Source organism: Nicotiana sylvestris, chromosome 5, assembly GCF_000393655.2.
Source record: "Nicotiana sylvestris chromosome 5, ASM39365v2, whole genome shotgun sequence".
Taxonomy (NCBI): Eukaryota; Viridiplantae; Streptophyta; class Magnoliopsida; order Solanales; family Solanaceae; genus Nicotiana; species Nicotiana sylvestris.
Window position 1 is genome coordinate 20197274 of NC_091061.1, and position 13444 is coordinate 20210717.

At 42.0% G+C, this 13444-nt stretch overlaps 1 protein-coding gene across 1 annotated transcript; it reads left to right on the forward strand.

The window, feature by feature from the left end:
- Positions 1-10887: 10887 nt before the first annotated feature.
- On the forward strand, positions 10888-11457 carry LOC138868341 (subtilisin-like protease SBT3). The gene has a single exon (XM_070145891.1). It carries the CDS (start codon positions 10888-10890, stop codon positions 11455-11457), a length of 570 nt encoding a protein of 189 aa, XP_070001992.1.
- Positions 11458-13444: the final 1987 nt, after the last annotated feature.

The following is a 13444-nucleotide window of genomic DNA, read 5'->3' on the forward strand; positions in this document are numbered from 1 at the left end:
TGTCGACAACCTACAGCCCAATGACCCTCCAGTCGCGAGCTCCAGCCAGTCCGCCACTCCAGATCCACAGTCATCATGCTCGAGCAGCCATGGAACTCTGGCTCAAAACCTTCAAAACCCTCCATTAAAAAGCGACCCATTTTTAGTCTGCGAGTTCAAGTTTCTGAGGGGGTCTTGGTTCCAGATTGCTCGAGTTTCTTGGAACATTAGCTTGAAACTTTTTGTTCGATATCTTTGTTGTACAACTCTGCTCAAAGAGTTTTTTGTGTTCAATCACTTGAGAAATCCATTTTTGGCAATAATGAAGGTCCATCTCCTTTTTCCTGTCATCTTGTCTTTTGGTTAAACTGATATCAATGAGCTGCGTGTTTCCATGATCGAACGTAGTGAGCAGCAGTACAAGTTCATGATCTGTCGTTCTTCTTGCTTGTTTTAATTATCTTGCCTCGTTCTAATTTCTATCATTTCTTAGTTATGTTATGTTGTTTCTTTTCTTGTCGTTGTTCATCATTTCTTGCATATGAAGTCAGTTTGTTTTCATTCAGTATGTTGACAGTATTCATTTGTTCTTGTTTAGGTTTAATTTAGAAGTGTGTTAGTTTAATCACTGAATCTTTATTTTGATGATATTTGGTCTGAATTGAGTTTCAAGCTTAAATTGTGATTTGAGTTTGATGAATCTTTATGTCGTTGATTGGGAGTTAGTTTCACGTGTTTAATTAGTCAATTGTTAGGATTTCTCACTTAAGATTGGTTATAGCTGCTATAGTTTGGTTAATTGATTAGGAGGATTGGATATAGTTGATGGGGGCAGGTCTGTTTTGCTGATAAATAGAGTCATTTAAGACAGATTTGGGAGAGGATTCTGAAAATCTGAAAGGGAGTGCTGGAGAGTTTAAAAAGAGAAAAGAAAAAAAAGAATAGCTACTGTTTTATTGCCTCGCTTAGGATCTGAAATAGCCAGAACCTTTCTTCCTTTTACTTCTGCTCTATACTTGGAGTCGTTTATAGGTTTGGATCTGTTTGTTTGAATCAAAATTCAATACCAGCTGGTTTGGTCAAGGTTGTGTTTGGGTGTTCTTTTTTGGTTTCTACTGGGTTCATACTATTCCTGGTTTGGTCGAGTTAAGCTCTGGGTTGTTGTTGATTTCTGCCCGTTACTGCTGATTGTTGACTACTTGCTGCTGACCTCTCCTTTTCTATTTGATTCGATTTCCAGGTATACATCTCAGACTGTTTCAATGTATTGTCTCCTGTCGGAATAGCGAAAATGAAACTGAAGTTTTCTGCTGTAGATATGTTGCCCTCATAGTTTCATTATGTTTTTATATAACTTATGTAGCTTGGTTTGTTGTATGCTGTAATTAATTGGGGTGTATAACTGGACTGATTAAGTTGAATTATGTAGGCTGCTGGACTGTTGATTTATGGTTATTCTAGCTTTAGACTTAGTATGGTCAGTATTTATTTAGTTGAGCATTTGGCTGTTTAAAATTTAAGAATCAAAAGTAGTTTAAAATTACAACCAAGTTGAAAGCAAGAGGCACTGACCACATCAAGTTCATTTCTAAGCCAAACGTGCTTCAGTAGTTGGAATTTTGACATAATGGTTAATATTAGTTCAGGGCTTAAACCATTCTCATGAGTAAGTTTCTTTTATTTTGATTGGTATATGAACTCAAATGGTCCTCCCAAATTAATATTAGTGTTTGAGTATAAGTCAGTGAAGCAATGGTCAAGTCTGTTAAGTTTTGGTCAATAAGTTGGTTAATTTGATTTAGGTAGCATAAGTTGAATCCATATGATAATCGTATTCTCTATTTCAATAGCAGGTTCATTAATGCCAATTAGTAATATTAGTTCGGATCAACCTAAAAATAACCGGGGTTTTCATGATCATGTTTCCAGTAGCTAATACATAAGTATTCTGAGTCTTAAACTAGGATTCTAGGGATCACTATTTCATTAATTTCTAATAAGTAAATACGGCTTCTCCTTGATTCTGATTGTTAGCCACGTTTGAATAATCTGGATAATCTCAGTGAATAAATTAGGATTTCTTTTTTTAGAGACAAATAAAGTAAAAAATTATAGATTGTTTTAGGTTTGCCCTTTTAAAATAAAAATGAGATGAGCCTCGCCAAATAAAGCACCTAGATTGCGAGGCCCTCGATAATTGTATATATTAAAATACTTAGATTTCGGGATAGGCCGTTTAGCGAGTTTCACGGCCATTTCCCAAAATAACAATGCGTTAGTCTCTTTAGGCGCGTACTTTAAATAATATTACCTTCTTAAACCCGGGTGCACATTTATGCGACCCAAATACAAATCTCAACGAAGTCGAAATATGTCGATAATCACGGGTACATTGATTGTGACGTGGTTCGAGATGTATTTTTACGACGTTGCAATTCTCGTTAAAAAATAATAATAATAAAAGCGGTAAACCGTTAAAATTTACAAATAGGTTCAACATGTATTAAAATCAGATAAACAAGCCGAATATGACAGCTGAGCGACCATGCTAGAACTACGAAACTCGGGAATGCCTAACACCTTCTCCTGGGTTAACAGAATTCCTTACTCGGATTTCTGGTTCGCGGACCGTAATACAGAGTCAATCTTTTCCTCGATTCGGGATTCAACCGGTGACTTGGGACACCATAAATATACCAAGTGGCGACTCTGAATTAAATAATAAATCCCGTTTCGATTGTCCTTTAATTGGAAAAAATCCCTCTGCGCCGCCTTTGCGGAGGCGCGGTTGAAAAAGTAGGTGTGACAGCTCTGGCGACTCTGCTGGGGATATAACCCAGAATCTCTGGTTCAGGGTTCAGAATTCGAGCTTAGATAAATTGTTATATTTGGCTTTGTTTATTATCTGATTTTTACATGTTTGAGCCTAATGTGGTAAATGTTGCTTTTACCGCTTTGATATTATCTGAACTGTATATAAACTGTGCCGAAACCCTTCTCTTCTTACCTCCAGGGATGAGGTTGTTGGTCGAGACTCCCTATTCTGTTAGTGTCAATACCTGAAATAAGAAAGAGGTCGGACAATTTACTAAGCCGGATAGCCTTTTGGTTCCCGGTACGTAGCCCCCTCCTCGATTCGAGTTGTCCGCTCGGGTACACAGTCTAGAACAAATACCCAGGTTACGAACCTAGAATAACTCAGCTTCATTCTGGATCCCTAGTATGAACGTTTGTTTGCATCATGTGCATTTGACTTTGGAGGCTCAACACAGGGGTTGGGTCTGTCTAGGACAGGTGTACCAAAACGACAAAAGACCATCCTAATGCATCCAACTTGCTACCTATGCATTTGTTTGCTTCGGATTTGCATGCTGACCGGCTTTTGAATACTTTGAGGAAAGAGAGATAGAGGTAGTTAATCGCCTGTTTTGAAAAAATCAATGTCCAAATAACGTCGAAACTCTGTCAAATTTTTGAGAAAATAAAAAAAAGAAAAAAAAAAGAAAGGGGGTTTTGTTTATGAAAAATGGTTTTATTTGCCATTGAAAAGAGTCTTATTTTCAAAAGAAGTTTGTTTTATCTACCCGAACTTTGATTCTCACAGGGTGCGGGATACGTAGGCAACCATCATCGGTTCCAACCTCCCCTTTTACAAAAAGAGCCAAAAATGTTAAATTTTAATTAAATAAGTCGGGTGATGCCGTTTTTGGCAAGAATAGCCGAATGTTCCCGAAAGGGACGCCGGAAGGCTGACTTTGCATAAACGGACACTTTTAGTCATTTTTGGATTTTTGACCGGTTGACCCACCCAACTTTAAAATCTTCGTTCCCGAAGTGCTGAAAAGCCGTGTGCGGAACCGGATCTTCCTTTCAATCTATGGAAAGTTAAAAATAGTCAATTGGTTGAGTCAAATAAATTTTATTTATTAATCACCTTAATAAATGTGCAGGATGAGCATGATGCAAAATGAACCTTTTTCAATAATGACTAAAATCCCTTTCAAGTCGCGGCTATGGTGGGATGATTTAGGTGGTGAAGGGCAAGAAGAGGTCAAGAAACATCTAAAAGGTCTTACGGGTTTATTGGAAATCCAGCCTCGGGGGTATATCATAAGAGCTTTGGTCACCTGCTGGGACCCGACACACAATGTCTTCCACTTCTCCGATTTTGAACTTACCCCGACTTTGGAGGAAATAGCAGGGTACATCGGAAATGCCGATGTTCCTTTGAGGCAAAAATACTTGGTTGCTCCGAGAGCTGTCATTGTGCATCAGTTTTTAGATTCATTAAAGATACCCAAGACGGTCCATAACCCAGATCTGGCCGCAGGTTTTTGTAATACGCGCTTCATATATGACAGATACGGTCATGTCGGAGGATTCAACAACCCGGGTAACAAGTTATGCAGTAAAAGTAACCGTCAGAAATGGGACGAGCATAGACGAGTGGCTTTTATGATAACCTTTTTGGGCCTTTTGGTATTTCCAAGGAAAGACGGAAACATTGATCTGAAAATATTCGAGTTCGTCAGTACCTTGCTCATTCAAGATAAAAGCACTCTTGCACCTATGATAGTATCTGATATCTTCCGAGCTCTCACAGCCTGCAAAGCCAGAGGGAACTTTTTCGAGGGATGTAACTTGTTGCTACAAATATGGATGATTGAGCATCTCTGCCACCGTTTCCAGCTCTTGAGTTATTCTCCTCGAAGAAAACTTGTATAGAAGAGTTCTACACAAGAATCAAGGGGGTCAGTCTACCCGAGGGAGTTACGGCATGGACATCATTCTTTCGGACCCTCACCGCCAGCCAAATACAGTGGACACTAGGATGGTTGCCTGTTGACGAGGTCATCCATATGCCGACAGCTAGGACCCACTTTCTATTGATGGGGCTCAAGAGCATTCAGCCTTACGCGCCATATCGGGTTTTGAGACAACTCGGGAGATGCCAAACAGTGCCACAAGAGGAAGATCTTAGTGCTCAAGTAATTGAGATTAGCCCTGACGGACAGTTCCCTGAAGCAAGAGTCCGTCAGATCTGGAGTGAATGCCAATGTTTAAAAGCAGATACTTGTGTGCAGGATCAGGCCAAAGGCGAAGTGGCGCCAGGATACCTTACTTGGTACATGAGAGAACTTGAGCACGAAAGGCCGGCTAAAAGACCCCATCTCCAGGAATTCGTCCAGGCATCGCAAGAACAGTGGGATTGGTTGGCTAAAGAAGAGAGTTACAAGGCAGAAATAGGCAAGCTGAGGCAATAGACTAGAGACCTGGAATTTGAAAATAGTCTGCAAGTTGATGCCGATTGGGGAGAAAAGAGCAAATTGGCCCAAGAAAATGAGGCGCTGAAAGCCCAAATCCGACAGATAAGGAGAGATGCTGGCAAACAACAAAGGAGTCGGTCGGATGAGCGGTTAATAAAAGGGTTAAAAAAGGAAATCGGTGAGTGCCGGGATAATTTGAAGAAATCTGAGGATACCATAGCACAATTCCAGGCACAATGGGAAAAGAGAACAAAAGAGCGCACACAGTACTTACAGCAGGCAAGGAAAGATCATGAAAAGACCATTGTCAGTCTAAAAAGGAAGGTGACCACCCTAGAGAGAGAGGCGGCTAAACAAGCCAAGGCTTTTGAAACCGAGAGTAAACACTGCTATAATCTAATGGCCTCGATGGAAGATGAAATACAGCAGTTAGGGAAACAACATCTGCATGATTCTCGAGTTTTGAAGGCTAGAGGGGATCAGATAGAACGCCTACTCCTAGAGAAAGACCAAACCAGGAACAAGATTCTGACTATTGCTCGTGCTATTACCAGGAAGTGTCGGGAGTGTGAAAACATGACCCGTACTACCTTCTTTTCGGCGGTGACGATATTTGTGAAGCAAATCATGTATGAATTGGAGCAGCTGGAAAGGAACTTTACACCTAAACCCGCGGCGAGGCCGAATGACGCCCTGCGGGCGCCCAAATTCAAAACTCTAATGTGTTCATAGTTTGAATCTGCATTTTTCTTGTTTCGTAGAGTTTGTTGTCTGTTAGAGTCTGTTTTTCTTTTGCATCAGAGTATGTCCGAAGTTATTGAGTTCGTACTTAGTCTGGTTTTGAGTATGTTATTTTCCTTTCCAAAAGCGTCTGTTTTGTAATAGAATGTTTATTAATGAAAGATCGAAAATTTCCAAAAAAAAATTATCTCTTTGCTTTTCGCACTTGTAGGCCAAAACTACGCATGGTCTGATTCATGCGGGGACATGATACGTAGGCAATCTCTATAGGATTCGACCACCACTAAAAAGAAAAAGATAAAGATAATAATAAAGAAGGATAGAATAAAGGAAGATACACAATTATGAGAGGCCGGAATGACGCACGTAACCGAAGCAAATGCATGACAGAAATGGTTAATTGCCTAGGCGCATTGCATCCCAACGTGTAATTGCATATGTGTTAAGCTCTGAAAACTAAAACGTTTGTCAATTCCAGAGAATTCAAGCAGTTAGTTTATTTAGAGGATACTAGCACATTACCATTACCAAACCAGATCGAAGGGACCAATACCGGAAATCATGTCTATTCCAGATGTCGACACTAGTGTTGAGGTAGAAGAGTTGGACGTCTACAAAATGAAAGAGGAGATGCTCAAGCTTAAGCAACAGATGGCAGAAATGTACCAAGCTTGGTCCAAAGGGCAATCACCGCCAGCCTACCCTGCTAACCCTGCTTTTACCCCACTATTAGCTCAGTCTCAGGATCATCCCGCCACCGATCCAGGTTTTCCCATTTATCAACACTACCATGGCACTACTTCTCATACGCCACAAGCTCCACCACCAAAATCAATTCCATACCCTCCTCCGCCAATCACCCCTGTCTTTGTGGCATCTCCACCAGCTGCACTCCATAAATCCCCGAGCGAACCTGTGTGCCAAGCTCAGGACAACCAGTATTATCCCCCGGAGCTCACCTTCAAAGCACCCGAAGCCTATCCATATGATCCACATCCTGACCTACCGGAGAAAGCAGAAAAACCGGCCAGAAATCCTGAACAGGAAGAGATATTCAGAAAAATGAAAAGCATAGAGCAATCCTTCAGGGATATGAGAGGTCTAGGAGGTCAAGTAAGCGTGGCTTACAAATATCTGTGTTTATTCCCGAATGTACAACTACCAGCAGGGTTCAAAATTCCCAAGTTCGACTTGTACAATAGACACGGCGATCCGGTGGCTCATCTAAGAGGTTTTTGTAGCAAGATTAGGGAAGCGGGCGGAAGAGATGAATTGCTGATGGCGTATTTCAGCCAAAGTTTGAGTGGATCGGCGCTAGAATGGTACACCAAGCAAGATCATAGCAGGTGGTACACCTGGGACGATTTGGCCCAAGCATTTTCTTGTCACTTTCAATATAATCTTGAGATCATTCCAGACCGACTGTCCCTGACCAAACTGGAAAAGAAGCACAGTGAAAGTTTTAGACAGTATGGGTTCCGATGGAGGGAGCAAGCAGCAAGGGTAGATCCTCCAATGAAAGAAAGTGAGATGGTTGATTACTTTTTGCAGGCTTTGGAGCCGACCTACTTTGGTCATCTTGTGTCCGCAATTGGAAAATCTTTTAATGAGGTTGTAAAAATGGGAGGCATGGTCGAGGAGGGGCTTAAGTCCAACAAGATCATGAGTTATTCAGCAATCAAGGCAACCACCCAGGCCATTCAAAGCGGCACTGGGGGTGTGCTCGGGAAAAAGAAGAAAGAAAATATCACGATTGTTGAGTCCGAAGCCTGGTTCGGATCCAGAGGCCCATCACCCTACTATAGCCAACCACGACCCTACCACCAAAATTACCCCCATACTCCATATAGCCCTTCACAACATTACTACCCACCACCAGATCCCCATTTTTCCGTCCATCATGCACAAACCTATACCCAAACTCCGGCACACGCGCCATGGCGTGCGCCTGCTCCACAAAATCCATACCCAGCTCCACAAAACACATATCCACCCCCAAGGGCCTACAGAAATTCCCCCGAGACGGGTTTTCGACCAAACCTAGCCCTCAAGAATGAGAGGTCACAGAAGTAAAAGACTTTCACTCCACTAAGGGAATCATATACCAGTCTTTTCCACAGATTGAGGCAGTTGGGCATGTTGAATCCAATTGAGCCTAAAATGCCAAATCCTCCCCCTAGAAATCTTGACCACTCGGTGAATTGTAAGTACTGTTCAGGGGCCCCAGGGCATGATACAGAGAAATGTTGGAAGCTAAAAACAGTTGTGCAAGAGCTTATTGATACTCATCGGATCGAGGTTCAAGCCCCCAAAGCACCAAATATTAATCAGAATCCACTGCTAGCTCACCATGAGACACACATGATTGAGTTGATACACAAAGAGGGGGAGCCCAGGAAACCCTCATAGATGGTAATGATGATCCGTTCCAGCAAAACCGGCTTAAAGGAAAAAGTAACCAGTGGGAAATCTGCGGTCCAGTTGAGAGGGGTAGATGATAAGACAACTGTGGTAGCCGAGAGAGGGTCGTCGAGCCTTGTTGTAGTGAAACCCGAGAAAGCTAAAGTGGTAGTGTCAGGGGTTGCAAGTAAACCTGTTATGATCGTGAAGGGTGCTCGCACAGATCCGGTCATTATAAAATCGGTAACTCAGCTTCCAATGATCAACAACAAGGCTGTTCCTTGGAATTATGAACGAGTGACGGTGATTTACAAAGGGAAAGAAGTCAAAGGAGAAGTGTGTGAAGCCTAGGGTCTAACTCGTTCGGGAAGGTGTTTTTCTCCCTCAGAGTTAAGAAGGGCCAATCCTATAGCAACAAAGAATCCAGTTACCGAGTAAGAGGCAGAAGAATTTTTAAAGAAAATGAAGGCGTAAGATTACTCCATTGTGGAGCAGTTGAGAAAGACCCTGGCACAGATCTCATTGTTATCCTTGTTGATCCATTCAGATGAGCATCGCCAGGTATTGATGAAAATTCTTAACGAAACCCATGTTTCGGATAAGATCTCTGTGAACCATCTGGAGAAAATAGCAAACAAGATTTTTGAGGTCAACAGAGTCACTTTTTCAGACGATGAGTTGTCCGTGGAGGGTACAGAACATAATAGGGCCCTCTATTTGACTGTGAAGTGTGAAGACTCGGTAGTCACTCGAGTACTGATTGATAATGGTTCCAGTGCCAATATCTGTCCTTTGACCACCTTGAACAAACTGAAGGTCGATGGTGACAGAATTCACAAGAACAACATCTATGTTCGAGGGTTTGATGGTGGTGGTACAAACACAGTGGGTGACATCATACTTGAATTAACAATTGGTCCGGTCGAATTCACCATGGAGTTTCAAGTGTTAGACGTGGCAGTGTCATATAATCTTCTATTGGGGCGACCCTGGATCCATGCCGCCAAAGCAGTGCCTTCTACATTACATCATATGGTCAAGTTCGAGTGGGATAGGCAAGAGATCGTAGTACATGGGGAAGACAATACAAGCGTCGTAAGTGATGCCATCGTACCCTTCATAGAGACTGACGATGACAAGGGGCCGTGGGTTTACCAGGTTTTCGATACAGTTTCAGTGGACAAAATTCCCGAGGGTGAAAGTATCCCACTTCCCAAAATAGAAGCTGCAACTATCATGGTAGCCTCGGAGATGTTAAAAAACGGGTTTGTGCCAGGCAAAGGTTTAGGGGCTGATCTTCAGGGTATTGTTCAACCAGTATCTTTGCCCAAAAATCTGGATACCTTTGGGCTAGGGTTCAAACCTACCATGTCGGATGTGAGACGGGCCCGCAAGTTGAAGAAAAGAGCCTGGGTCCTTCCCAATCCAATCCCGCGCCTGTCCAGATCTTTTGTCAAGCCGAGCATCAAAAAGCAATTGTTGTCCAAGGTTACAGGGCCATTGATTGGTGCAGATGGAGACTTTAATGGGGGCTTTGAAAGATTGTTCGCCGAAATCAACATGGTAGAAGTTGGGGAGGGGTCTAGCAAGGCGGATGTGCAGTTTGTGGGGCCAAAGGCAAAAATCAACAATTGGATGGCTACTCCTTTTCCCATTCTGAGGGAGTCTTAGTAGTTGGCTCTGATTTTCCTTCCTGTTTTATGGATTATTCCATGGTTGTAGTCCAGATTTCTTTTATTCTTGTAGTGTTCATCAAAGTGTGAAACCTTGTTATCCCGTAATTCAATAAAATAAAAAGTTTCTTCTTCATTCCTTATTTTATTTTAATTTTGTTTTCCTCTTTTCTTTTTTTGTATAGTTCTCTTTATACTGGTCTTAATGACATGGCGTGTATAAGGAATTCTCAGCCCAGTCTTAAAAATCAATCTGATTCCGAAATGATAGTTCAAGAAGTAGATTGCGATTACGAATAAGAATATGATGATGAGGATGAAGCTTTCGAAGAAATTAGTAAGGAGTTAATTTACTTCGAAGAAAAACCCAAACCTAATTTGAATGACACAAAAGCTGTCAATTTAGGGGACACAGACAACGTCCAAGAGACTAAAATAAGTGTCCACCTCAAGCCAAAAATCCTGGAGGAGTTAATCAAAGCACTAATTGATGGTGGTATCTTCATAACAAATGACATTCAATACCTCAAAACAGATTTCCCAGCTATTTTTTTGAATTTCCAAGATGGTAATCAAGTTTTGAAGTACATTAACAGCAGCTCTGCACCAAAAGCGAGGATTGGACTTCAAGGCACACTAATTGGTGTCGGAACAGCGCCAGTGTTCGCGCCTTTTAGTTCGAGGGGGCATCAAAAAGGTACCCCTTAATCCTCAAACCTGACTTGATCGCTCCTGGTTACTTAACACTAGCTTCATGGTCTCCAATATCATCGGTGAGTCCAGGGACTGAACTTTACAATATCTTCAACCTTGCTTCTGGTACGTCAATGGTATGCCCACATGCTGCTGGTGTAGCTGCGCTTCTGAAAGGGGTACACCGTGAATGGAGCCCTGCTGCGATCCGATCAGCCATGATGACCACAACAGATCTGCTGGATAACACAAAAAACCCAATTCACGACGTTGGCCAACAGAATGCTGCTGCCACTCCTCTTGCTATGGGTGCTGGCCATATCAATCCTAATAAGGCACTATATCCTGGTCTCATCTATGATACGACACCAGAAGATTACGTTAATCTTCTTTGTGCTCTTAATTTCACATCCAAACAGATAAAAACCATCACTAGGTCCTCCTCTTATACTTGCTCCAACCCATCATTGGACCTAAACTATCCATCTTTCATTGCTTATTTCAATTGGAGTAGCAATGAGTTGGATCCTACAAGGATACAAGAATTTAAGAGGACAATGACTAATATAGGAGATGGTGTGTCAGAATATATAGCCAAGCTTACTGCAATGCCTGGACTTATAGTTAATGTTGTTCCTGAAAAATTGTGTAACAGCCCAACCCATCTATCCTTTGTCCATTCTGAACAAACTAAAGATTGCTGATGATAGGATCCACAAGAACAGTGTCTGCGTCCGAGGTTTTGATTGGGGAGGTACTGACGCAGTGGGTGATATCGTACTGGAATTAACCATTGGTCCAGTCGAGTTTATCATGGAATTTCAAGTGATAGATGTGGCGGTGTCGTATAATCTTCTGTTGGGACGACCCTGCATCCACGCAGCCAAAGCAGTGCCTTTTACACTACATCAAATGGTCAAATTTGAATGGGATAGACAAGATATTGTGGTACACGGGGATGACGGCACACATGCCTTCAGTGATGCTATTGTGCCCTTCATAGAAACCGATGATGACAAGGGCCCATGGGTTTATCAGATTTTTGACGCAGTCTTAGTAGACAAAATTCCTGAAGGTGGGGGCCTTCCACTTCCCAGAATCATAGCTGCAACCTTCATGATAGCCTCAGAGATAATGATTAGCGGGTTTGTACCAGGAAAAGGTCTGGGGATTGATCTGCAGGGAATGGTCCAGCCAGTTTCTTTGCCCAAAAACCTGGATACTTTTGGGTTGGGATTCAAGCCTACCGCAGCGAATGTAAAGCGGGCCCGCAAGTTGAAGAAAAGAGTCTAGGTCCTTCCTAAGCCAATCCCACGCCTGTCCAGATCATTTGTCAAAGCAGGGTGCAGAAAGTTGCCAGTCCTGGAATTTCTTGGACCCTTGATCGGGCCAAATGGAGATTTGAATGAGGGCTTTGAAAGAATGTTCGTTGATGTCAACACAATAGAAGCCGGAGAGGGTTCCAGTAAGGCAGACATACAATTTGTGGGGCCTAGGGCCAATGTCAACAATTGGACAGCTACTCCTCTTCCTACTTAGAGGGAGTCCTGGTAGTTGACTCTGATTTTCCTTCTTGTTTTCTAAATTATTCCAGGGTTGTAATCCAGATTCCTCTCTATTTTTATTATTGCTCAACAAAGTGTGAAACCTTGTTATCCCATAATTCAATAAAATGAAAAGTTTCTTCTTCATTCTTTATTTTATTTTATTTTTAATTTTGGTTTCCTTCTTTTCTTTTTCTGAATAGTTCTCTTTATACTGGTCTTAACGACATGTCATGCACAATGGATCTTCAACCTAGTCTCAAAGATTAATCTGATTTCGAACTAACCATACAAGAGGTCAATTATGATAATGAATCGGAATACGATGAGGATGAAGCCTTCGAAGAAATAAATAGAGAGCTAAGCCAGTTTGAAGAAAAATCCAGGCCCAACTTAAATGACACAGAAGCCATCAAATTAGGGGATGCAGTCGATATCAAGGAAACTAAAATAAGCATCCACATTGCACCAAATATTAGGGAAGAATTAATCAAAACACTTATTGAATTCAAAGAGGTGTTTGCCTGGTCGTATGACGACATGCTAGGGTTAAGCACGAATTTAGTGGTTCATAAATTGCCCACTGACCCGGCATGCCCTCCCGTCAAGCAGAAATTGAGGAAGTTCAAAACAGACATGAGTGTGAAGATTAAAGAAGAAGTAACCAAGCAGCTACAAGCAAAGGTTATTCGGGTCACTCGATATCCTGATTGGTTGGCTAATGTGGTGCCAGTGCCGAAGAAAGATGGGAAGATCAGGGTGTGTGTGGATTACTGCAATCTGAACAGGGCGAGTCCAAAGGACAACTTTCCTTTACCCAACATCCATATCTTGATCGACAATTGTGCCGGACGTGAGATCAGATCTTTTGTAGATTGCTATGCTGGGTATCATTAGATTCTGATGGATGAAGAAGATGTGGAAAAGACGGCATTCATTACGCCATGGGGAACTTATTTCTATCGGGTAATGCCATTTGGTTTGAAAAATGTTGGGGCAACGTACATGAGAGCGATGACCATTGTGTTTCATGACATGATCCACAAAGAAATTGAGGTGTACGTGGACGATGTGATCATAAAATCCAAGCATCAGGAAAACCACGTAGCAGACTTAAGGAAGTTTTTCCAAAGGCTTCGAGGGTACA

Excerpts from the sequence above, each read along its gene's own strand:
- LOC138868341 (XM_070145891.1), top strand. The coding sequence starts at position 10,888 with ATGGTATGCCCACATGCTGCTGGTGTAGCTGCGCTTCTGAAAGGGGTA.